At 37.5% G+C, this 27,397-nt stretch overlaps 1 protein-coding gene across 1 annotated transcript; it reads left to right on the top strand.

The window, feature by feature from the left end:
• Positions 1 to 12,030: 12,030 nt before the first annotated feature.
• Positions 12,031 to 12,963, top strand: LOC129653792 (putative olfactory receptor 10D4). The gene has a single exon (XM_055583479.1). It carries the CDS (start codon positions 12,031 to 12,033, stop codon positions 12,961 to 12,963), a length of 933 nt encoding a protein of 310 aa, XP_055439454.1.
• Positions 12,964 to 27,397: the final 14,434 nt, after the last annotated feature.

The following is a 27,397-nucleotide window of genomic DNA, read 5'->3' as shown; positions in this document are numbered from 1 at the left end:
GGAGTGTAAGCTTTTCTTTCAGTACCTGTTCTCATAAATTTGCCCTTTATTCATCAGGGGCGACTAGGCTCTTAGAGTTGGTATGACTGCTAAGTGCGATTTGGGACAAGTAGGTTGAATGAATTCTTTGTCATTAGCATGTAGTATTTACATAAATTTTTATTCAACAAAATCGTTTATAGACACTATTTTGTCCACTTTATAAATACCGACAGATGTTATTATGATAATTATCATATAGAGTAGATATTATTATCCCAATTTGCAGAGGAATATATTAAGGCAGTGGGACATTAAGATACTTCTGCAGTTCACAGAGATAAAAGGTTACTGAGAGCTAGGATGTTAATGGAAGGGTTTTAACTTTGTGCTATTAATTCTGCCTCTGTGTCATCAGAGATAGCTTAAATGCTTACTTCTTCCAGGAACTTCTTATCAGTTTACACAGAGTAGTCTCCAATTAAAAAAAAATCTAGTTTATTCAATTTGTTGCATTTATTTCCATAACTTTTTCATCTATATTGTGATGAGTGTTGTATACTTGAGTGTGAGATTAAGAAATTTGGTTACATTTCCGAAGCCAGGTGATATCTACATATGTACTAATAGGTATTTTCACAGATCCTCTAGTCTTAGGTCAGTGTATCTGTTCTTTATGACCAGATTCTTGAATAATGATTTCAGATTTTCTGTCATTAAATCAAAGACTGAATTTGAATTCCAGATTCCTGGTTCATCAAAATGACTTTTTTCCTCATGTAAATAAATAGGTTTGAATAAAACAGGAAAAATGTAAAAACTAAAGTGACTAGAAATTACAAATTAATCCTACCACCCAAATGATAATCACTATCAACATTCTGTTATTTCTCCACCTTCTCTGTCATTAGTGACTAAATTGAAGCAAAAGTTTCTGACTCCCTGTTTATAATTATTTCAACTATATATCATCCATATACCTATCTACATATGTGTACTTATACAGTTGTAGTCATATATATATTCTTGTTCTAACAGTGTATAAAGCATTTTCTTTTTTTGGTGTTATTTTTATTTTATTTTTTAAAATTTTATTTTATTTTTAAACTTTACAATATTGTATTAGTTTTGCCAAATATCGAAATGAATCCACCACAGGTATACATGTGTTCCCCATCCTGAACCCTCCTCCCTCCTCCCTCCCCACACCATCCCTCTGGGTCGTCCCAGTGCACCAGCCCCAAGCATCCAGTATCGTGCATCGAACCTGGACTGGCAACTCGTTTCATACATGATATTTTACATGTTTCAATGCCATTCTCCCAAATCTTCCCACCCTCTCCCTCTCCCACAGAGTCCATAAGACTGTTTATACATCAGTGTCTCTTTTGCTGTCTCGTACACAGGGTTATTGTTACCATCTTTCTAAATTCCATATATATGCATTAGTATACTGTATTGGTGTTTTTCTTTCTGGCTTACTTCACTCTGTATAACAGGCTCCAGTTTCATCCACCTCATTAGAACTGATTCAAATGTATTCTTTTTAATGGCTGAGTAATACTCCGTTGTGTATATGTACCACTGCTTTCTTATCCATTCATCTGCTGATGGACATCTAGGTTGCTTCCATGTCCTGGCTACTATAAACAGTGCTGCAATGAACACTGGGGTACACGTGTCTCTTTCCCTTCTGGTTTCCTCAGTGTGTATGCCCAGCAGTGGGATTGCTGGGTTATAAGGCAGTTCTATTTGCAGTTTTTTAAGGAATCTCCACACTGTTCTCCATAGTGGCTGTACTAGTTTGCATTCCCACCAGCAGTGTAAGAGGGTTCCCTTTTCTCCACACCCTCTCCAACATTTATTGCTTGTAGACTTTTGGATCATAGCCATTCTGACTGGCGTGAAATGGTACCTCATAGTAGTTTTGATTTGCATTTCTTTTTCTTGTTTCTTGAGGTATGCCTGTATTGCTATGAACTTTCCCCTTAGGACTGCTTTTACCGTGTCCCACAGGTTTTGGGTTGTTGTGTTTTCATTTTCATTCCTTTCTATGCACATTTTGATTTCTTTTTTGATTTCTTCTGTGATTTGTTGGTTATTCAGCAGCGTGTTGTTCAGCCTCCATATGTTGGAATTTTTAATAGTTTTTCTCCTGTAATTGAGATCTAATCTTACTGCATTGTGGTCAGAAAAGATGCTTGGAATGATTTCTATTTTTTTGAATTTACCAAGGCTAGATTTATGGCCCAGGATGTGATCTATCCTGGAGAAGGTTCCATGTGCGCCTGAGAAAAAGGTGAAATTCATTGTTTTGGGATGAAATGTCCTATAGATATCAATTAGGCCTAACTGGTCTATTGTATCGTTTAAAGTTTGTGTTTCCTTGTTAATTTTCTGTTTAGTTGATCTATCCATAGGTGTGAGTGGGGTATTAAAGTCTCCCACTATTATTGTGTTATTGTTAATTTCTCCTTTCATAGTTGTTAGCATTTGTCTTACATATTGCGGTGCTCCCGTGTTGGGTGCATATATATTTATAATTGTTATATCTTCTTCTTGGATTGATCCTTTAATCATTATGTAGTGACCATCTTTGTCTCTTTTCACAGCCTTTGTTTTAAAGTCTATTTTATCTGATATGAGTATTGCTACTCCTGCTTTCTTTTGGTCCCTATTTGCATGGAAAATCTTTTTCCAGCCCTTCACTTTCAGTTTGTATGTGTCCCCTGTTTTGAGGTGGGTCTCTTGTAGACAACATAAGTAGGGGTCTTGTTTTTGTATCCATTCAGCCAGTCTTTGTCTTTTGGTTGGGGCATTCAACCCATTTACCTTTAAGGTAATTACTGATAAGTATGATCCCGTTGCCATTTACTTTATTGCTTTGGGTTCGAATTTATACACCGTTTTTATGTTTCCTGTCTAGAGAATATCCTTTAGTATTTGTTGGAGAGCTGGTTTGGTGGTGCAGAATTCTCTCAGCTTTTGCTTGTCTGAAAAGCTTTTGATTTCTCCTTCATATTTGAATGAGATCCTTGCTGGGTACAATTATCTGGGCTATAGGTTATTCTCTTTCATCATTTTAAGTATGTCTTGCCATTCCCTCCTGGCTTGAAGAGTTTCTATTGAAAGATCAGCTGTTATCCTTATGGGAATTCCCTTGTGTGTTATTTGTTGTTTTTCCCTTGCTGCTTTTAATATTTGTTCTTTGTGTTTGATCTTTGTTAATTTGATTACTATGTGTCTTGGGGTGTTTCGCCTTGGGTTTATCCTGTTTGGGACTCTCTGGGTTTCTTGGACTTGGGTGATTATTTCCTTCCCCATTTTAGGGAATTTTTCAACTATTATCTCCTCAAGTATTTTCTCATGGTCTTTCTTTTTGTCTTCTTCTTCTGGGACCCCTATGATTCGAATGTTGTAGCATTTAATATTGTCCTGGAGGTCTCTGAGATTGTCCTCATTTCTTTTAATTCGTTTTTCTTTTATCCTCTCTGATTCATTTATTTCTACCATTCTATCTTCTAATTCACTAATCCTATCTTCTGCCTCGGTTATTCTACTATTTGTTGCCTCCAGAGTGTTTTTAATTTCACTTATTGCATTATTCATTATATATTGACTCTTTTTTATTTCTTCTAGTCCTTGTTAAACCTTTCTTGCATCTTCTCAATCCTTGCCTCCAGGCTATTTATCTGTGATTCCATTTTGATTTCAAGATTTTGGATCAATTTCACTATCATTATTCAGAATTCTTTATCAGGTAGATTCCCTATCTCTTCCTCTTTGGTTTGGTTTGGTGGGCATTTATCCTGTTCCTTTATCTGCTGGCTCTTCCTCTGTCTCTTCATCTTGTTTAAATTGCTGAGTTTGGGGTGTCCTTTCTGTATTCTGGCAGTTTGTGGAGTTCTCTTTATTGTGGCATTTCCTCGCTGTGTGTGGGTTTGTACAGGTGGCTTGTCAAGGTTTCCTGGTTAGGGAAGCTTGTGTTGGTGTTCTGGTGGGTGGAGCTGTATTTCTTCTCTCTGGAGTGCAATGAAGTGTCCAGTAATGAGTTATGAGATATCTGTGGTTTTGGGGTGACTTTGGGCAGCCTGTATCTTGGAGCTCAGGGCTGTGTTCCTTTGTTGCTGGAGAATTTGCTTGGTATGTCTTGCCCTGGAACTTGTTGGCCCTTGTGTGGTACTTGGTTTCAGTGTCGGTATGGAGGCGTTTGATGAGCTCCTGTCAATTAATGTTCCTTGGAGTCAGGAGTTCTCTTAAACCAGTTTAAACCAGAGATACAATTCACATACCAAATAATTCACACATTTAAACTGTGCAATTAATGTTTTTCTTTAAGTATATTCTAGAATTTAAACCATCACCATGGTCTATTTCAGAACATTTTTTTTTATCATCACAGAAAGATACCCTATACCTTTTAGCTATCATTCTGTTATTATTATCCTTATCATTTTCCTCTCTAAGAAACTGATAATCTGCTTTCTGTATCAATACATTTGCTCGTTCTGGCCACTTTATAGAAATAGAACCACATAAAATGTATATTTCTTTGTGGCTGCTTTCTTTAACTTTGCCTAATGTTTTAAAGATTCATCCATGTTGTAGCAGGTTACTGTTTTTTTCTCACTTCTTATCTTATGTGGCCTGAATATCCCTAGTTACTTTGGTTTCTGAGGTCACTATATGCTATTAAGTCCATATATATTTATAATTGTACTATCTTCATAAAGGACTGACCCTTTTATCATTATGAAATGTCCCTTTTTTTCTCTAGTAATACTTTTTTTTCAATTTCTTATTTCAGATGAATTTATTACTTTTTCCAAACCACAGATGAGAACGAATTTTGATAGGGAAAAAGGTGGGGCAGGGACTATAGGGTCAGAGAATAGGACTAGAATCATCATCTAGAAAGCTATAAAACAATACTGATGTCCAATCTTCACCCTAGACAATCGAATAGTAATAGTTCTAAAAGTTCCCAGAAAATTCCATTATTCAACCAGGGTTGAGAAGCACTAGTTTGCATGCTTCCAGCCAGTTTTTCTTCATTGGTGGTTGGGGAGAGGGAGTGGATCCTGGGATCCCGACAGGGCTGCAAAAGGGGAGATGCCATGAGGGTCTCCTGCAGAGGCGAGGGTCGGCAGTGGCTGCAACAGGGATGGGGGAGGTGGGAGCAGCAGTCCCAGGAGTTGCATCTCGGCATAAGTCCTCTTGGAAGTCTCCTAGTAATACTTTAAAAGTCTATTTTGTCTATTAATTTAGCCATTTCAGCTTTCCTGTGGTTGTTGTTTGTATGATATCTCTGTTTTTCTATGCTTTTGTTTTCCTTCTATTTGTATCTCTCTCTGTGAGGGAGTATCTTGAATCTCTCTGTGTGTGTGTCTCCTGTAAGATTCCATAAGTGGCTCAGTGGTAAAGAATCCACCTGCCAATGCAGGATACATGGAATTGATCCCTGTTCTGGGATGATCAGACATGTTGCAAACCACTGAACCTGTGAGCCACAACTATTGAGCCTCTGCTCTAGAGCCTGGGAACTGCAACTACTGAGCCGTCGTGCCTAGAGCCTATCAGCAAGCAAAGCATACAGGGTAAAGTAATTAGCCTCCAATTAAAAAAAAAAAAAGAAAGACTTCTCCAGCACCACACACACACACACAAACCAAGCAAAGCGACCGCAATAGGAAGTGTAGCCCCTGCTCACCTCAAAGAGAGAAAAGCCTGCACAGCAAACAAGACCTGACACGGCCAAAAATAAATAAATAATAGAAAGTAAATAAATAAAGGAATACAGGAAAGATAGTTTTAAAAAATGCAGCTTGGCCATCTTGGCCTTTTGATTGAATTGTAATCCATTCATGTTTTAATGTTAATATAGATATAATTGTATTTGCATGTGATATTTTACTTTTGGTTTTCTATATGTCTCATTCCACGTCTTTTTGTTCCTCTATTTCTCCTTTACTTTTAAAAAGTAATTCATAATGTAGAATTTTTAATGAGTTTTACATTATATTCCTTGAGTTATTACCTTAGTTGTTCCTCTGGGGCTTACTATCTTATATCCTAACTTATCATAATCAGCTTCAGGTGTATGCTAAATTAATTCCAGAGTGATATAGAGACACTACTTCAAGACAGCTCTCTTCCTTCCCCTCTCTTTTTGTGATAAAATGGTTAAATCTATATTACATCTATGAATGACACAATTCCCAAAACACACTGTTATAATCATTACGTTGTATAATTTTATGACTTTTAAAGAAGTATGTAAAGCAATTATGTATTTATAGCTTTTGTTATAATGACCTTCCTACTTATTGTTGGCATTCGCCATTTGTTTCTATGGTTTTGAACTATCATGTCATTTTCTTAGCCCAGTACAGATTTACTCCCATCTACCTCTTTTTTGCTATTATTGGCAAGTGTATTACATTTTTATATATATTGCATGCCCCATAATAGTTTATGTACACATTGTTTTATATATTCGGTTTTAAAATAAGTTCATGGAAATTAGAAAATATGCATTTACAGAATGTTTTAATAACATGTTTACCTTTACCAGTGCTGATTGTTTTTCATCTGGATTTGGATTACCATGAAGTGTTACATGTTTTTAGCCTGAAGAACTTCATTTAGTGTTTCTTTTAAGTTGCATCTGCTGTAAACAAATTCTTTCCACTTTAATTTTTCATAGAATATGTTTATTTCATATTCATTTTGATGATACCTTTAATGTAGGTAGTTTAGTGGTTGGCTTTTATTCCCCTTTGAGTATTTAAATGCTTATTCTGATGTCTTCTGCTCTCCACTGTTTCACATGCGAAGTCACTCATAGTTCTTACTGAGGTTCCCTTGTAAGGGATGATGAGTTATTTCTCTCTTGATGTTTTCCACATTTTCTCCTTCTGTTTGGGTTTTGGTATTTTTATTATTATGTGTTTGTTTATGCCCATCCTACATGGCCTTTATTGAGTTCTCTTCAGAGCTCATGATACACAGAGATTGTTCAGTAAATAATCAGTAAAATATACACAAACATTGGTCATGTTTATATACTGACTTTCTTATTATCTCCACTAATTCTGTGCCACAACCCATTGTACCCCACTGTACATGGTAGCACTGAGATATTACAATAAATTTCTTGCCCTTCATAACACATGTAGTTAAGCAAAGCAGGTCTAGTACCAAGCCTTCTTAACTCCTATCACTGTTTCCTACTGTATCACACTGACAACATCCCAGATTACCCTCTAGAGTGAAAGGGTTGGGAAAGCCATATTGTCCAGTGTTGTTTGAAGAGAAGATGTCCTGATTACTGGGTTCAATTATCACACGTATCTGGTTTTCCCACCAAGTTACATTTTCCAACTTGGCCTCCCAAAATTCTCAAGTTGTTCATCATTTCTCACTTTTCTCCAGAATCCAAAGAGAAAGAAGGAAAGTATTTACAGGAGGCCCATGGACACATGAGTCCTTATTTTCTATGACATTTTACTGATGTATGGGTTTGTGTTCCATTTTTACTCCACAAAGTATCCGTATCATTTGAAACCATTAAAACAAAACAAAAAAGTGAAAATCCCAAGTAAAATAAATTGCTGCCCTTACAAAAAGCATGAGACAAAAAGGACAAAATGAAGTCCATTTGCACCACAGACAATGGTTTGATGTGCAATGTGAGGATTCCATGTCCCCTCCTAACATGACAGATAAAACCTAAGATCATACAAAATCCTATTCCTGTGCTTTGGAAGTGTGTCCTAAACTATATGCTGGATTCAAACAATTCTAGTATTAGTTTGCCGTTCTATTAATGCTGGATACTGATGGAAAAACCCTCATGTTATGATATCTTGTAAAACCTGGCTAATGATTATGACAAATAGTTATTACACTAATACTTAAGCTTGTTCAGTAGATTTCTATTCTATGCAGTGGAAAGTTCCATCATGTTTATCTTATTCACTATTATATGTATTGGACATGCCCCAGTACCTAGTGAGCACTGTGTGTGAGTTTATTAAGAGAATGAATGGGTAGCACTTATTCTTTTAAATTATCATGTAATAGCATATGTATTTTGGAGAAGACAATGGCAACCCACTCCAGTACTCTTGCCTGGAAAATCCCATGGATGGAGGAGTCTGGTGGGGTCACGAAGAGTTGGGTACGACTGAGTGACTTCACTTTCACTTTTCACTTTCATGCATTGGAGAAGGAAATGGCAACCCACTCCAGTGTTCTTGCTTGGAGAATCCCAGGGATGGGGAAGCCTGGTGGGCTGCCGTCTATGGGGTCGCACAGAGTCGGACACGACTGAACCAGCTTAGCAGCAGCAGCATCAGCATATGTATTTAGATGAAACAGAAACATGAGTGAAACATGGGATACAAAACAACAACATACACTAATTTAAATATATATTCTCATTAAAGTTGAAGATATATCAAGTCAAATCTGAATGAACTCCAACCACTTTTTAAAGCTCCTTTTAAATCAGTTTGTAATGACTGGGATTGCAAACAAAAAATTAAGCACTTTAAATCTTTCCTAAATGTAAAACTTTAGTATAGCACAGACACAACATAAAATTTTATTTAAAAAACATGCACACAAACACACACGCATACATCAGTTTATCAAATTTACTGCATCGTCAGGAATAGCAAGAACAAAACAAATAATATAATTAAAGGAGGGGTACAGAACTTAAATATATACTCAAAACTATGTTTTTTCCAGTAGCATGTACAGATGTGAGAATTGGACCATAAAGAAGGCTGAGAGCTGAAGAACTGATGCTTTTGAACTGTGGTGCTAGAGAAGACTCTTGAGAGTCCCTTGGTCTGCAAGGAGATGAAACCAGTTAATCCTAAAGGAAATCAACCCTGAATATTAATTGGAAAGACTGATGCTGAAGCTGAAGCTCCAGTACTTTGGTCACTTGATGTGAAGAGTTGACTCATTGGAAAAGACCCCGATGTTTAGAAAGATTGAAGACAAAAGGAGAAGAGGCGGTAGAGGATGAGTTGGTTAGATAGCATCACCAACTCTTAAGACATGAATTTTAGTAAACTCTGGGAGATAGTAAAGCACAGGGAAGCCTGGCATGCTGCAGTCCATGGGGTCACAAAATGTTGGACATGACTTAACAGCTCAACAACAATAACCATAACAATGGATTATATCTCTTCCTAATATTTGTGTTTTAATGAATCAGAGGGATAGTAATTATGAGATGCACAAACCCCTTGAAGATTTCTTGGAATTACTTACATACAAAGTAAAATATTAAATTTATAGTAAGGGAAATTGAGAAAGGAAAGATTGGGGCACATTACTAATTATAAATCAGTTCAGTGCTGGTCTGATTTTCACTAATTCGGTAAATGTTTTTCATAGTATAGAAATTTAGATTACAAGCTGAAACAAAATAATTAAAACTGTGGATATATATGTGTATGCTGCAGCTGCTGCTAAGTCTCTTCAGTCGTGTCTGACTCTGTGCGACCCCATAGAGGGAAGCCCACCAGGCTCCCCTGTCCCTGGGATTCTCCAGGCAAGAACACTGGAGTGGGTTACCATTTCTTTCTCCAATGCGTGAAAGTGAAAAGTGAACGTGAAGTCGCTCAGTCGTGTCTGACTCTTAGCGACCCCATGGACTGGAGCCTACCAGGCTGCTCTGTCCATGGGATTTTCCAGGCAAGAGTACTGGAGTGGGGTGCCATTGCCTTCTCCGATATATGTGTATATATGTATATATATTCAGAATTCATACACTCAACTGTTTAACATGTGACACAATCATTGTGTTTTGCACAATCCACAGTTTTGCATGGATAATAATGATGGTGATTTTGAGATATTAATACATTTTTGAAAGTGTTAGTCGCTCAGTTGTGTCCAGCTCTTTGTGACCCCATGAACTGTAGGGGTCTGTAAATACTAGGATATAGTTAGAATCGTCACCTATGGTTCAGGAAATCAAAATATTCATATGCTACAATATGCTTCATCAATATGTAGGAACAAAATACTGACTGTTGCAACAGCAGAGATCAGTCTCAAAAATGCTTGTTCAGTGAAAGAAGCCAGACAAAAAAGGAACATATTTTGTGACTCCACTAGTAAAAAGGCAAATTTATAGAGATAGAAAGTAAATTGATTGCTTAGTGCTTGGGGTAGGAGTGAAAATGACTCAAAATGTGTGTATATATATATATATTTATATACATACATATATATATATAATGAAGGAATATATATATTATGTATATTGTATATATACTTATTTACATATACACATATATACATACATATTATATGCACACATATATATATACACATAGTATACACATAGTATATATATTATGTAGGAAATGTTCTAAAATTAGATTGTGGTTATGGTTGTACAATGCCGAAGAACTGATGCTTTTGAACTGTGGTGTTGGAGAAGACTTGACCAGTCCATTCTGAAGGAGATCAGCCCTGGGATTTCTTTGGAAGGAATGATGCTAAAGCTGAAACTCCAGTACTTTGGCCACCTCATGCGAAGAGTTGACTCATTGGAAAAGACTCTGATGCTGGGAGGGATTGGGGGCAGGAGGAGAAGGGGACGACAGAGGATGAGATGGCTGGTTGGCATCACCAATTGGATGGACTGAGTGAACTCCGGGAGTTGGTGGTGGACAGGGAGGCCTGGCGTGCTGCGATTCATGGGGTTGCAAAGAGTTGGATATGACTGAGTGACTGAACTGAGCTGAACTGAACTGAAGATATTAATTGAGGCAGTTGAGAAAGTGATATTGGGAAACTATCCAACTAATTATAGAAAAAGAAATTTTGTCAACACCAGATGGTATTATTGCCTCGTTTCTAAGTGGTTACTTTCCTAATCTCCAGCTTTTTCTTTAAACTCAGTTCTTTCAACACAGTATCACTGGGCAATTTCAAATATTTGAACTTAATGGATGGCTCTTTACTAAAGGAAAAAAATATCCAAGAGTGACTGTTAATCAAAGGGATTTGAAAATAAGCAAATGCTTTTGCATAATTACCTTTAGTCTAAAAATTAATGAGATAGAGTGAAATAAAGAAGAGGAGGGAAGAAGGAGGAAGGAGGGGAAAGTCTCCAGTCTAATTGCTTCCTCTGTTCTATAGATATCTCCTTTGGGGAGACGGTCCCAAAGGAATACCCAAAATGCCTATTCACTCTTCAGGGAATGAATGCCACTCCTCTGACAAAGAGGTGTGTTCAGCCTTTCTGGTTTCAGAGCCTGGCCCTCCTGTTTCATGGCATCTAAAAGGAAAGGAAACCAGGAGGGTAGACGTGGAGCCTGGATTCCAGCCCAAGCCCACTCTTTCCCTTCCATTTGTAGGTGCCTTCTTTCTAGAACATTCTCTCCTCATCTGATGGGTTATACATAGTAGAGGTAGGTAAGAGAAGATGGGAATTGGCTCTATTGGAGTCTGGGCTAAAACTGACTTAGCTAACTTCATGGATTTTCTTAAGATATTCCCTAATTAATGATGCTGAATCTTAAAAACCTTAATTGTATCCATACATATTGTCATATTGCACATGTAAATTCTATTGAAAGACAGAATTTTATGTTGAAACAAGATAGTTGTTTTTAATATTGCTAATTGCTTGATGCTTTTGCCTGTATTAAGTACTATCATTTCTATCCTGTTCTCCTGTATTACCACTAGATGGTTTTCAGTTTTCTGCTATTCCAGTTATGACGGTGAGAGCATTTTTGAGAATCATTCACATCAATCAGTTCAGGACAGTTCAGTCATGCAGTCGTGTCCAATGCTTTGAGATCCCATGGACGGCAGCCCACCAGGCTCCTCTGTCCATAGAATTCTCTGGGCAAGAATACTGGAGTGGGTTGTCATTCTCTTCTCCATTTTTATGGATAGTATACAGATGTTATCCCTTCCCCCTGGGTCCTGTGCAGGTGTTAGTGTTTTGGGGAAAGCCCACCTCAGTGAGACCACTGTCTGATCTTCCAGGTGTGACTAGATGTGAAGATGAGGAATCACACTCCAGTGACCGAGTTCCTCCTCACGGGAATCCCTCACACACAGGGGCTGGAACACGTGCTCTTTGTCTTCTTCCTCACTTTCTACCTGCTCACTCTTGTGGGGAACCTGCTCATTCTCCTGGCCACCCTCACTTCCTCCAACCTCCATACCCCCATGTATTTCTTCCTGGGCAACCTGTCAGTGTTTGACATCTTTTTCCCTTCTGTGAGTTCCCCGAAAATGATGCTCTACCTTCTGGGGCAAAGCCGGACCATCTCTTACCAGGGCTGCGCCTGCCAGCTCTTCTTTTATCACTTCCTGGGCTGCACGGAGTGTTTCCTGTACACTGTGATGGCCTATGACCGCTTTGCCGCCATCTGTCACCCCTTGCGGTACACGGCCATCATGAACCCCAGGGTGTGCGTCATCTTGACTCTGAGCACCTGGATGGGGAGCAGTGTGCATGCGTCTGTCCTCACATTTCTTGTGTTTAAGTTACCCTACTGTGGCCCCAAGGAGGTGGGCAATTTCTTCTGTGACATCCCGGTGGTTCTGCCCCTGGCCTGTGCAGACACCTCTCTAGCTCACCGGGTGAGTGTCACCAACGTAGGTGTTGTGGCTCTCCTGTGTTTCCTTCTTGTCCTCACTTCTTATACTCGCATCATTATCTCTATATTGAGAATCAGCTCCTCAGAAGGCAGGCACAGAGCCTTCTCCACCTGCAGTGCCCACCTGACTTCCGTCTTGCTCTTCTATGGACCCGTGATCCTCATTTATCTCCGGCCTGCCTCCAGCCCTTGGCTGGATTCTGTGGTTCCGTTGTTCAATAATATTGTTAACCCTTCCCTGAATCCTTTGATATACAGCTTGAGAAACAAGGATATGAAGTTGGCTCTGAGAAAAGCACTAATCCAAGGAGTAGATACTTGTGGAGCATAAAGTAGTATGTCATTATCTGTGCTTACAGATTTGCCTTGCATTTATATGGGGCATGTGGTCTCTGAAACCAGCTGGGGTGAATGGCTAAGTGGCATTTGGGATAAATAGGTTGAATGGATTTTTTTTGTCATTAAACATGTATATATTTATATAAATTTGTATTCAAGAAAATCTTTATGGCACTTACAATGTGCCAGGTACTATGCTATGCACTTTATAAACACTGACATATGTTATTATGAGAATTTTCATATAGAGTAGATATTATTATCCTGGTATACAGAGGAGTGTATAAACGCACTGAGAGGCTAAGGCACTCCTGCAGTGTCTCAGAGATAGAAATGTGCTGAGCTAAGATGTGAATGCAAGGGTTTTAACTTTGTGCTAATAATGTTGCCTCTCTATTGTCATAACTAGAGCACACATGCTTACCTCTTCCAGCAATTTCTTTTCAATTTGCATGGAGTAGTTTTCATTTTTCCAAAAAAAAAATCTGTTGTCTACTCAATTCATTCCATTAAATTTATCACTTCGTCATCTATGCTGTGATGACTGTTATGTACTTAAGTCTGATGTAAAGAAATTCAGTTACATTTCAGAAACTAGAAATGTGCTAGTCTATCTAGTGACAGGTATTTCATCAATCCTCTAGACTTAGGTCAGTGTATCTGCTCTTTACGACCGTGCTTTGAATTCTGTAGTATGAATGCAGATTTTCTACATTAAATCAAAGACGGAGTTTGACTTCCAGAATTCCTGGACCCTCAAAAAATAGTAATCATTTTTTTCCTCTTGAAAATAAATAGATTTGAAGAAAATAGGAAAACTGTAAAAAAGTAAAGTGACTAGAAATTACAAATTAACCCTACCACCTAAATAATAATCACTATTAACATTCTGACATTTCTACTCTCTCTTTAATGAGTAACTAAATTGGAACTAATTTTCTAAAATCCTGTTTACAACTATTTCATGTATACCTATGTCATCCATATATCTATCTACATATGTGTATTTATACATTTGAAAAATCATATTATATATATATATAATCCTGGTTTATTTCAATAATGTATCAAACCTTTTCCATTGCTACAATTTTTAACCTGTTTTATTGTGATATATTTCATATGCCAGAGAATTCACCCATTTAAATTATAGGAGTCAGTGTATTTTTTAGTATATTTACAGAGTGTCCACCATCACCACGGTCAATTTTAGAACATTTTTATCATCACAAAAAGATATCGTATACCTTTTACAGATCACCTTCTCATTACCTCCATCAATTTCAGCTCTAAGCAACCATTAATCTACTTTCTATAACTATAGGTTTGCCTGTTCTGGGCATTTGATATAAATAGAATCACATAAAATGTGTTTTCTGTGACTGATTTGTTTAACTTAGCATGTTTTCAAGGTTCATCCATGTTGTAGCAGGTTCCTTACCCCTCACCCCCATCTCTTATGTGTCTGAATGTCCCTAGATCCTATAGTTTCTGAGGTCACTATATATTATTAAACACATGTGTATTTATGATTGTACTATCTTCTTAGCAGATTAAGCCTTTTATCATTATAAAATATTCCTTTTTATCTCTAGTAACATTTTTTGTTTTAAAGTCTATTCTGTCTGTTAGTCTAACCATTTCAACTCCCTTGTTGTTGCTATTTGCATGATATCTCTTTTTCTAAGCATTTGTTTTCCTTCTGTTTGTATCTTTGAATCTAAAGTGTGTCTCCTGTAGACAGAATGTATTAGGAAAAGTTTTTTCTGTTCCAGTTTGACGATCTCTGCCTTTTGGTTGAATTTTAATTCATTCACATTTTAATGTTAATATAGATATAATTGGATTTATATTTGCTATTTTATCTGTTTTTTGTTTTCTATGCCTCATTCTGTGTCTTTTTTGTTCCTCTATTTCTCCTTTACTTTAAAAATTTACTTTATGAAATAGTATTTTGATTTACTTACTGAGTTTTTCACTATTTTGTTGATTTATTACCTTAATAGTGCTCTGGGACTTACCATCTTATATCTTAACTTATCACAATCAGTTTCAAATGTATACTAAATAAATTCCAGAGCAATATAGAGACACTACTTCTATATATCTCTATTCATTTCCCCCTCTTTTTGTGGTATTATTGTTAGACATATTGCATCTATGAATGCTACGATTCCAACAACACATGTTATAATTATTGCTTTATATAATTTCATGGTTTTTAAGAAACTGAAACTGGGGGACTTATGTAAAGCAACTGTGTATTTATAGCTTTTGTTATAATAACCTTCTTACTTATTTTTGGCTTTCACCATTCTTTTCTGTGCTTTTGAGTTATCATGTCATTTTCTTTGCCTAATATAGACTCTCTCCCACCCAACTCTTGTTTGCTATTATTGGCAAGTATATTACAATTATATGTATATATATTGCATGCATATATATATATATATCAGTTTATCTTCGAGTTTATTCATTCTTTTTTCTGCCAATTTAAGTCTACCATTGATTCCCTCTAATAAATTGTTTATTTCAGTAATTGTACTTTTCTACTCCAGAACTTCCATTTGGTTCTTAAAATTTTTAGCCATTGATATTCTCTATTTGATTTAACACTGTCATTACACATTCTTTTGCTTCTTTAATTATGGCTTCCTTCAGTTATTTGAACATATTTATAAGGACAATTTTGAAATATTTTCCTATTAAAATTTGACATTTCGTTAGTCTCATAGGCAGCTTTTTTTCCCCTGCACTACAGATCATACTTTTCTGTTTCTTTGTATGTTAATTGTTTGTTGAAAACTGGATATTTCAGATAATATATTTTAGCAACACTAGGTACTAGTCCCTGCCTCCCTCCAGAGCATGTTAGTTTTTTGATCAGAGGCTAACTGAATAATTTTAATGAATTCTTTCCCCTGCAGTGTTAAACCTCTCAGGATGTTGTTCCTCAAGGTGAGGTAAAAGCCTGAGTATGCCCACAGCCATCCTCAATACTGGTATTGGCAGGGCTCACTTTGATGGATTCTTTCCCTGACCACATCCTTTTGTGGAAATGTGTGTATGTGCACACCCATTACTATTACTATTCCTAAGGCATGTAATAATAATGGTGATTTATTCAAGGTCATTTTGGATGAGGAAATAGGAAAGAATAGAAACACTTTACTTTATGAGAACACTTTACTCATAGTGTAAAAAAGCACTTAATTAGGACCCAGAAAAATATCTGGATTCTACCTGGTTCCACTAATAATAATACCCTGTGTGGTCCTGAACAAGTCATTTTATTCTGTGACCTTGGTTTCCAACATTTATAAAATGAAGATGTTGGACTAGATTATCTTTAAGCATTCTTTCACATCTGAAATTGTGTACCATCATCAGTTCAGTTCAGTTCAGTCGCTCAGTTGTGTCTGACTCTTTGCGACCCCATGAATCGCAGACGCCAGGCCTCCCTGTCCATAGGAACTATTATTTAGAAGCATGTGGTCATGGGTTAAGGGGAAGAAAGGTGCCCAGAGGCCTCCTAGTTTCTGATTTTGGTGAGGCAATGACTACCATTTGCAGTACTGCCTCTATTTTAAATGAAAAAAATATTAAAATATAATTGCCATGCAACCCTGTGTAAGCTTAAGGTGTATGTGGTGATTTGATTCATTTATATAGTGCAGTATGATCACCATGATAGCATTAAGTAACACTTCTCTCATGTCATTTAATTATCCTTTCATTTTTTTCCTGGTGAGAACAACTGTGCTCTCTGTTTAGAATTCAGCCCTTGAGATTGGCCTCTGAAGCAAGGCTTCCCTAGTGGCTCAGCTATAAAGAATCTGGGTGCAATGAGAGAGACTTGGGTTCGATCCCTGGATTGGGAAGATCCCCTGGAGAAGGAAACAGCTACCCACTGCAGTATTCTGGCCTGGAGAATTCCATGGACTGTCTAGTCCATGGAGTCACAAAGAGTCAACTACTGAGGGACTTTCACTTTCTGAAGCAAGGTAAAATTCCTCATATTGGCCAGAAGATGACACTGTTGGGCCACTGACGAGTTAGATTCTTCTCTGCACCGATTTAGGCTGCAATAAAGATGGCTGAGTCCCTTCACTGTTCACTGAAACTACCACAGCATTGTTTATGTCTATAGCCCAATACAAAGTGTTTTTGGTGTTAAAAAAAAGAAAAATTTTTAAAAAGGAGATAGTCTAAAAAAAAAGATCTCAGAGCTGAATTGATAGGATAAAGAATGGTTGAAATGATGATTAGAACTGTGGGAGAGAGGTCTGTGAAGCTCATGGCTTCCTGATGACACTACCATGTGCGAATATCTTTCTGGAGCAGCGGTTTCAAATCAGTGATCGTTACATGTTGGTGTCACTATAGGCACTGTTTGTGTATAGAGATTAGATACAGGAGGTAACATAGGTAAGAGAGAAAGTCTTGATGAAAATGGCTGGCAGAGGTCATAGGGCCCTGCATTTCGTTTACAGAAGCCAAAACCCCCCCACTCTGATATTAATACGTGTATTCCCCCTCCAACTCCCAGCTAACTGAGAAGAGAACTGAACATTTTCCTTGTCATGGAAAAGGACTTGATCTCCTTTATTAAGAAGCCCCAGGGAATTAACTTTGCATAGAAACTGTGTTGATGACATGATACCAAGTATTAGTTTCAACAAAAGGAAACAACGGAGGGACTTTGATAGCTACAGAATATTATTACTTTGTCATGACATAAATATTGAAAAAATTTATACTAAATTGGAAAGTTCTGTGTTTTGGAAGGAGAGAAGCACTTGTACTTTTGTCTTATTTAGTTTCAGAGGCAGAAACTGAACTGCTCCTATCTTTCTCTCTCTCTTTTCCTTTTCTATGCTGGTTTCACATAACTCATCTTTTTTTCCCCTAAAACAGTTCTGACATAAACATAAATCTTTCTATTCTCCAAGCTCAAAGTGCTGAGTAGACTTGAAACTGATAAATGCAAGAAACAGTTTAATAATTTTTCCTCCACTGTAATCCTTGGTTGCAAGTATGAACAATTATATTTTTGTTTCATTTATTTTCATTTTTTCTCCTACTATTTCTCATATTCAAACTTTTAAGATTTTCTTTTCGCTAGCTGGTTAAATTCTTGAATTTAGCCTTGAAAATCTTGCTGCTTCTATTAGCAATTGCTAGCAAAAGGAATCTCAAAAAAATGAAAGGGAGAAAAGGTTCCCTTTTTTTCTTTAACTGTAGTAATCGATACCATTCTGTTTTGTCAACCCCCTTTTGAAAATATGTTAAATAAAAACATTCACAAAATTCTGTTTTAATAAAATGAATAGTGCTGCATTTCTGTCTTTGATTTTTATAAAGTTTCTCTTGTAAGCATTACTTTAATAATGGAAATTTTTAGGACATCCATCTGAAATAGAGAAATTTTCCTATCCTCTAAAATGCAGCCTTTAATGACTAAAATGTTTGGTTTTCTAATTGGCTTTTAGTTGATAATTAGTTATGTTCATTTTTGTATTTAAATGTGAATTTTTATTCTTCTGGAAATATAAATTACTCTAGCTATGTATTATTAGGCAAAATTGCTTTCTTCTTCTCCCCATATTCATGAAGGTATTGTATAAATCTACTATTCCAATGTGCTCCCCATTTAAACAAAGGCTTTGAAATACTTTGTCTCTTTTAAATAAATACAAGTCCTAGTGGGTCACTATGGAGCCCTACATGTTTCTCCTTTTGCTCTTGGAAGGATGCGAGTAACCGGGTAAGCAAAGAAGCAGGGGTGGCTCTCTGTCTTCCTCTTCCCACCTTCTCAAATAGGATGGATACCCCTCATAGCCCACTGGAAAAGGGGATCTGTAATTTTCTTTATTTCAGGTTGCCTTCTAAACACTTCTTTTCAACTGCTTGATTTTAAAATATGAGTTTCTTTTCTTTGCCTTTAAAAAAGTTCATGCCCAAAGTTTTAACCTAAATAAATGCTTAAAAAAAATAAAATTTGAGGTCTTCCTTTTAAGATAAAGCAATAATACTTGAGGACAAGATGTGAGAGTATTGCTGTGTTATATTGCCTTTCTAAAGCAGGGAAGAAACTGAGATTATATGCATATGGATGAAATACCCTTATGAAATAAGGGTCTCAATTGAGAGGATGGTTAAATGTAATAGTTCATGATCATGTGCGTGTGTGCTCAGTCATGTCCGGCTCTCTGCAATCCCATGGACTGTAGCCTGCCAGGCTCCTCTGTCCATGGAATTTCCCAGGCAAGAATACTGGTGTGGGTTGCCGTTTCCTTTGCCAAGGGATCTTCCCAACCCAGGAATTGAACCTGGGTCTCCTGCATCTCCTACATTTTCTGTTAGTGAATTAAATACATTCTGTGGCCATAAAATGGATTTTTTGGTAGCCATATTAATTAAGATGGCTATCTAGATTTATTGATGTGAAAAAAATAGTTCAGGGAATAGAAAAATTAGAGTACAGAATGATAACTATAATATTATTTCATGCATGTAAATCTGTGTAAGTGTGGGCATATATAGGTGTGCTTGATAGATGCCCACCAAAATTAACAGTGGTCATTTCTGGGAAGTGGAATTTTTACTGGATTAAAAATAATATTTTGTGTTTCTCATTCTTTTTTCATCATTAGCACCTCATAAGACCATTATGCAGTTTTTTAAAAAGGAAGAAACAGTAATTCTCTTGAATGGATCTGCTAGTAATTGTTCTCTCCTGACGTAAGAACACCTGATATTGTACTCTTCTGAGCTCACAGATAAAGATAAACAGAAGGAAGCATGGGGAGCTCTCAACATACTCTCAGCAGTAAAAGTACTAAAATGAAAAGAAAGGTTTCTAAAGAAAGTCCTAAGATTGAAATCAGAGGGTGGGAGAACAACAGCAGATGCAGTCCTAAAAATTTCAGAAAACTGGGAAATAACTTCTAAAAGAAAATGCTTAGAAGTTATCGGCTTTTATATTTTCTTTTCTTTATTTTTTTTTGTGCTATATTTTAGATCATTTTCAAAGTTAAATTTTCTGGTTCAGTAATTTTTTCTCTTTAGTCCTTTATTCAGTCATATATTATTGAATTTAAAAATTCAATAATATTATTTATATAAGATTTCTGATGATTTCTTTTCACAACTTTTCTTTCCTTTGTTTAGAATTTCCTATTCTTATTTCCTAATAATATTATCTAATTTTCTCTTTGATATTTTTATTGTAAATTCTTTTTGATGGCCTACTATTTTTTGTTTCCTAATTTATAAGTACTTCTGATTTTTAAGGTTTTTGTGTGTGTCTTTTCAGAATATTGATTTCTTTGAATAGCTGATGAGAAAGCTGATAAAACAGTTCTTAACTGTGACTCTTTTCTGAATGTGATGATTTTGTAATATTAATGCTGGTCCTTTTTGAAATGTGGCTCTGGCCTGGAGTTTGTTTGGGTTGTAGAGCTCTGGCCCCAGGTCAGATCGGTACTATGGGTGTCCTGGCTGTTTCTTGTTTGTAGAGAATTCTTCTTCATTATTTTCATCTGAAGATGTATACTTACTATATTTTTTCCTATAATTTCTGTGTGTAGAGAAAGAGATCACACTTTCAGTATGTACTTACTCTTTGTTCTAGAATCAGAAGCCTGAGATTTATTATTTTTTTATATCTTAATAAGCTATTGATACATTTGCTTTTTGAACACCCTGTAATGACCAGTGGTAAAACCTTTCAACTTTAAAGGAAGGGGTGGGTATGACTCATTGGAGCATAAATACACTGAAAAATTTGTGTCTTTTCGCTTTCTTTGCCTAAAGAGGATAAAGCCTAGAAGGGAAAAAGTGAAAAGTAAGAGATAGGAAGAAATCTTGACAACAGGATGACTCTATAGGACTTCTAAATAATTTTAAAAGGGTGCACAGTAATTAATGTCAAGATCTGGAAGTGGATACAAGACAGTACCAATGAGTCAGAGGCCAGCACATGTCCCGGGGAGCAGATCACAGGAAAACATAATGACTGTGCTCGAATCATACGGCTGTGAGATCATCTGACTGTATCTTAAAGAGATAAGAGCAAACCGACCCTCATTTCAACATTCACTGTTTGACAACATATCTCACTTTCCTTCATATTATCTTTTATCTCTGAGGACATTTTAGTGCCTTTAAAGTCACATAAATGAGGTAAATTTTCACTTTTGATCATCTCTCTGGTTATTTGTTCCTATATAGATGTTGCTGCAATGACTGAGTTCTTGGTGATTTGCTCCTGTTGGCCCAATGCCTGTCATTAACAATGTCTGTTTTCACCCTTCCTTCAGTGGAGGCAATCCAGTTTCCAATGAGAAACCCAACTGAAAATCTGTTGACTAGGTGATAAGAGAAAAAAGGGACAATTAAGGGCCTAGAAAGTCTCATCTCAATGTTCTTTCACTGTGCTCTGCTCTGTGTTCCTCAGGCCACAGCCTATCTTATGCATCAACCCTTTCACTCCCTGTTTCGGTCATCTTCCCCAGAATATTGACTTCCCAGGTGTTGCAGGAGACATAAGAGATGCAGATTTGATCCCTGGGTCAGGAACGTGTCCAACTCTGTGTGACCCCACAGACGGCAGCCCAATAGGCTCCCTGGTCCCTGGGATTCTCCAGACAAGAATACTGGAGTGGGTTGCCATTTCCTTCTCCAATGCATGAAAGTGAAAAGTCAAAGTGAAGTCGCTCAGTCGTGTCCGACTCTTAGCGACCCCATGGACTGCAGCCCACCAGGCTCCTCCGTCCATGGGATTTTCCAGGCAAGAGAACTGGAGTGGGGTGCCATTGCCTTCTCCTACTAGGAAGGGGAGGTTTTATCAAATATCCCTCTTCAGTAATCTCCCTGGGAGTTGTCGCCCATCCCCGCCAGTCTAGTGCTATGTACTTCCTGCTGCTCCTGAGCTGTCTGATCGTTTCAACACCTGGAACTTCTGGGCAGAGCCCCCTAGAGGGGCTGTTTCTTGGTGGGTATCCATGAGGAGAGAGGGTGAGTGATGTCACTGGAGGAACTCCAAGGACTTCACAGTTTGACAAACAGACTCGCAGAAAACCATGAATTCAATACTGAGCTGATCTATCTTTAAACATTGACACGGGAGAAGAGGTACAGCATTCACAGCTCATGCATCCCTAGTGAGAATTCATCAGACAGCCCAAGCACAGGCTTCCAGTCTCACCACTGCACGGCCATGCTTGTCTTTAAGACATGAAGCAAACTATCACAAAGAAGCTGGGATCCCCTGTCAGTCATGTAAAACTTTGTGGGTGTGTGATTTGCTCTCAATTTTGTTTTCTTTTCCTTGTTGTTGGTTTTATGCAGCTGGATCACATTAATTATGTTATACAATAGAGAATCTCAATAACCAGGTTCTGGTTGCTCTGAGAAATATTACCCAGAACCAACTGATAACAAGGAAAAAAGGTATTTTAAACTATGATCATTTGCCAGACTTTCTCTCTCACAACAGAGTTAGTATTTTCATAATCAAACAGAACACTAGTCCATCCTCCGTGCCCCACCCCACCCACATTCTCCCTTTAAATTCTGCCTCTTCATTTTCCATGAAAGTAAGCAACACGATTAACAATGAGTCATAAAGTTTTCAGTTGCCTCCTGTGGCTGCTTTGAAAATATAAGATTAAACCCCCTGGTACCAGTAGCTAAATTATTTCAATAGTAGAGTCAGTGTGCATGAAAAGGTAGCATTTAAACAATAAATATTGTTTAAATAAACAAAAATATTGCTTGAATTTTGTTCTTTTTAATAAAAAACATCTGGGTAGAAGATAATGTAAGATAATTTTCACCGTGTAAACACAAAAGACTACCCTATTATGCCGATTTCCTGTTTTTCTATGTGTAGTTTGGCTTTATTCCAAAAAAAAAAAAAAGGATCCTTTTATCTAGAAACTGTCATCTATTTTTACTTCATGAATAGGAATTGAAAAGATTTAATTTTAAGTAGAGTTTCTTCTATAATTTATTGAAAATCGCTATTTTTAAATAAGGGAAATATCCTTTTTGGTGAATGTTTTTGCAGTGAAGTCTCCCTTCCCAGGTTTTCTCCATAGAGATAAGAATCAGTTCTAATGAGGTGGGTGAAACGGGAGCCTATTATACAGAGTGAAGTAAGCCAGAAAGAAAAACACCAATACAGTATACTAATACATATATATGGAATTTAGAAAGATGGTAACGATAACCCTGTACGCGAGACAGAAAAAGAGACACAGATGTATAGAACAGTCTTTTGGACTCTGTGGGAGAGGGACCGGGGGATAATTTGGGAGAATGGCATTGAAACATGTATAATATCATATAACATGTATACCTGTGGTGGATTCATTTTGATATTTGGCAAAACTAATACAATTATGTACAGTTTAAAAAAAAAAAAAAAAGAAACGAATCGCCAGTCCGGGTTCGATGAAGGATACAGGAAGCTTGGGGCTGGTGCACTGGGATGACCCAGAGGGATGTTACGGGGAGGGAGGTGGGAGCGGGGTTCAGGATTGGGAACACATGTACACCTGTGGCGGATTCATGTTGATGTATGGCAAAACCAATACAATATTGTAAAGTAATTAGCCTCTAGTTAAAATAAATAAATTTAAATTAAAAAAAAGAAAAGAATGAAAAGTTGTTTAGATCAGGGGCAAATCAAATGATAAACAGCAATTAAATTCTGTTAGTTACATAATAAACTCTAGTTTTAAGATGTGATTAATAGCATATTTCTACATGTGGGCATAGGATTTAGGAATGAAGTTAAAGACATAGTACTAGATTAAAGCACAGTCCCTTGAAAGTGGTTAAAGAAACAATAGTCATGTTTCCTCTAGAAGTTCTGAGTATTCTCATTTATTTTTATGAAATAAGTTTGTTTTTTAAATCTTTTATTTGGAACACATTTGCTTCTCAGGCTGGAGATCAGGGAGTTTAATGACAGGGTCACTCAAATTCAGTAGCTGAGTCAAAGAACCAAAGAAGGCTCTGATCCTGGGCTTCTGTTCTTGGCCACAAATAATTGCAGCCTGCGGGTGAGGTAGGCTGAGAAAGCTCAATGCTTGCCTTCTGCTGAGAGAATTCTTTGTGTGACAATACCACTGCAAATGTAAGAATAATGGAGAAAGAAGAGAGAGGGGAAAAGACCAACATTAGGAAAACCTACTCTCTGGGCTTAGTACACATCTGAATAGGTAGTAGGTTAACTTCAGGAATGTTCAGGCAAAGGCAGCCCATCCTTACAACCTACGTGGAAAGGACAGATATGGTGGGGGGGAGAATTTAAAATTCCTGTTTTAGCTCTAAGAACCAGAATAATGAAGGCTGTTTAACGAGTATTATCTCATGTTGCCAGTATCCACAGGAAGGAGGTATTATTCAGAACTGAAGTGGAGGAAACTGCAGCCTAGGAAGTTCAACACGCCCAATGTCACAGGCAACAAAGTATTATTTGTAGGAATTCAACGCAGGTCTGTTTCTCACTACTATTGTATGTCCAAAGTGCGCTGCTGAATGAGGCCCGTCAGAAAAAAATGCGTGCAAGCTAAAGGAGGAGAAATCAACTTTCCCAGGATGGCCTCATGGAAGAGGGACTATTTGGGAGACATCTGACAGAAGAGCTTAGTAGTGGTTTATCCAACATTCCTGGACCCACAGCACAGTTTCATCTGTAGACCCATGAATAGAAAGGTCTGCAAGAGACAGGCTGGGAAGGGCCTTTTATGATATGTCCTTTTGTATTCATCCTCGAAAATCCCATGGACAGAGGAGCCTAGCAGACTACAGTCCATGGAGTTGCAAAGAGGTGGACATGACTGAGCATGCACACACACACACACATACACACATTCATATTGCAGGCGTGGAGATCAGATGCTGTTATGAAAATGTGATATGAACTATTATAAACAGGGAGATGCCCTCGGCTGCAGTGGTGACCGGGATTCCATTTAGAAGGCTATCAGTGTGTGATTGAGGTTTTGAAAAAGGTGATGGCAATTAGGAAGGAGAGTGGATGATAATTAGGGAAAAGTAGATAAATAGAGTAGTGGATCTTCATGGATGATCTATCGAGTGGAGTGTGAGAAAAAAAAGGAGTGCTCTTGGTTGCTGATGAGGGCATTTGATTATGTAGCAAAGTCACTAATCAAAAGATGGAAGGGGGAGGGGAGATTGTAGTTTCCTTTGGGTAATATCTTAATCGCTTAAAAAGGCTCTGTTAATTGATGAAGAATTACCTTGTTTGTCTTGTGCTCTATAGAAAGCTTAGCTTGATATACACTTGGAAAGCATTTATGATGCTTCTTTGTATATATTATTAGGCTGAAGTTGGGAAGAATTTTAAGCAAAGTTACTAAACTATATTTCATAAACCATCAGTTCATATATAAGCAACTTGGGTTTGTGAAATATCATAACAACCTGAGGATAAAATACTGTATGTTGAAGAAGCCTTAACAATTACCTTTCTGCCCACTTCCATGTCTCCGCATACTAAGAATTGATGAATAAACTGAAGGTCAAAATAAAATGTTGATTTTATCACTAATAAAGGTGGAATAAAAATGCAGGAGAATATCCTAATTTTCTCCCTCCAAAACCCTGGAGCCAGTGGCATCTTGGTTTGCCCTCCCCCATCTGCTGAGGTCTGGGGGAAAGCAGAACATTCAGTTCAGGCAGCTGGTTGCCAGGCAACCCAGGGAGATCTGCCTGCATCATCCAGCAGCCCATCTCACCAGTCTCTCTTCAGCACAAAACATAAATTAATTTAATATCAAGGACACACTGTACTCGCAGCCCAAAATGCCTTCTCTGTTCAATTTCTCATCACAGATTATGTCTACATTTTTCAATATAGCTCAACAGAAGCAGCTCTAAAGTAAGCACTCACAATAGTGTGGAAAAGTGCCAAATAATATACTGCTAACAAAATTAAATTGTATATGAATACCAATTCTGAATATGAATTTTCTTATTAAAATTTCATAAAGAATTAGATATAAATATGAAATATCTTTTCATTGTATGTTAAAGTCCAAAGAATTGCAGGTCCAAAATTCTGTCTTCCATTATTTCATACCCATCTTATTCTAAGGCTGAGGGGCTTTATCTGGGGTCATGTTTTTTCTTCTGTGCCCAATGTCTGGGCTTTCTCCGGATGGAATGGGGTGAGGTTCCTTTGAAAGTGAAAGTGAAAGTGAAGTTGCACAGTTGTATCCGACCTCTTTGCGACCCCGTGGACTGTAGCCCACCAGGCTCCTCCCTCCATGGGATTCTCCAGGCAAGAGCACTGGAGTGGGTTGCCATTTCCTTCTCCAGGGGATCTTCCCGACCCAGACTCAAACCCGGGTCTCCTGCATTTCAGGCAGACGCTTTAATCTCTGAGCCACGAGGGAAGCCACTTCCCAATTTTAATTGCCCTAACATGACACCTTTTAATTAATTTTGACTTTCCTTAGTGGGTTTTTTTTTTTTTTTCAGTATTCAGAAATTTACTATGGTGACCTCAGAGTCTCCAGGTTTTATTTAAAGACAGAAACCATGTGCATTTTATTCACTTCCTAACTATTATATTCTTTATGACTCCATGGGCTATAGCCTGCCAGGCTCCTTTGTCCTTGGGATTTTCCAGGCAATAATACTGGAGTGTGTTGCCATTTCTTCCTCTAGGGGATCTTCCCAACCCAGGGATTGAACCCATATCTCCTATGTCTCTTGCATTGGCAGGTGAGTTCTTTACCACTGAGTCACTGGGGAAGCCCCAACTATTGTACAGATCTTACATATGATCAGTAAATATGAGTTAACTAAAGAACACATATTCCAGCATATGTTTAACCTATTAAATTCTATTTCTTTTGAGGTTTGTATTGAAGTACAGTCTTTCTACCTCACCTTACCAACAGGGTACCCACATGAATAACTGTAAACCATGTCTCCCCTGAGAACATATCCTCCCCTCTGCTGTTGTTGTTCAGTCACTAAGTCATGTCCTACTCTTTGCTACCCCAAGGACTACAGTCCTTGAACTGCACGTCAGGCTCCTCTGTCCTTCACTATTTCTCAGAGTTTGCTCAAATTCATGTTTATTGAGTCACTGACACTGTCTAACCATCTCATCCTCTAACTTGCTCTAAATTTGATTGTACAACACACTCCTCCATGCCCACCCACTACAAATCTCCCCACTCTGTTAAGGGTTTGCTATTTAATTGTTCTTTGCCTATATAAGTGAGCTTAAGACAAAGTTATTTCCTATCATGTGCTCACAGGTGACAGTTGAAAGAGAATTATGAAGTTAATATTAATATGTTATTGGGCAAAGCCACCATGTTTAGAAGTCTTCTGGGCCCAGGCCATTTGTCTTCAGGACCTCTGGCTAGTAC

Source organism: Bubalus kerabau, chromosome 5, assembly GCF_029407905.1.
Source record: "Bubalus kerabau isolate K-KA32 ecotype Philippines breed swamp buffalo chromosome 5, PCC_UOA_SB_1v2, whole genome shotgun sequence".
NCBI lineage: Eukaryota > Metazoa > Chordata > Mammalia > Artiodactyla > Bovidae > Bubalus > Bubalus kerabau.
The sequence above is the reverse complement of the archived record's forward strand: the minus strand, read 5'-3'. Positions and strand labels throughout refer to the sequence as shown.

Coding starts and splice junctions, on each gene's coding strand:
- LOC129653792 (XM_055583479.1), top strand. CDS start 12,031: ATGAGGAATCACACTCCAGTGACCGAGTTCCTCCTCACGGGAATCCCT.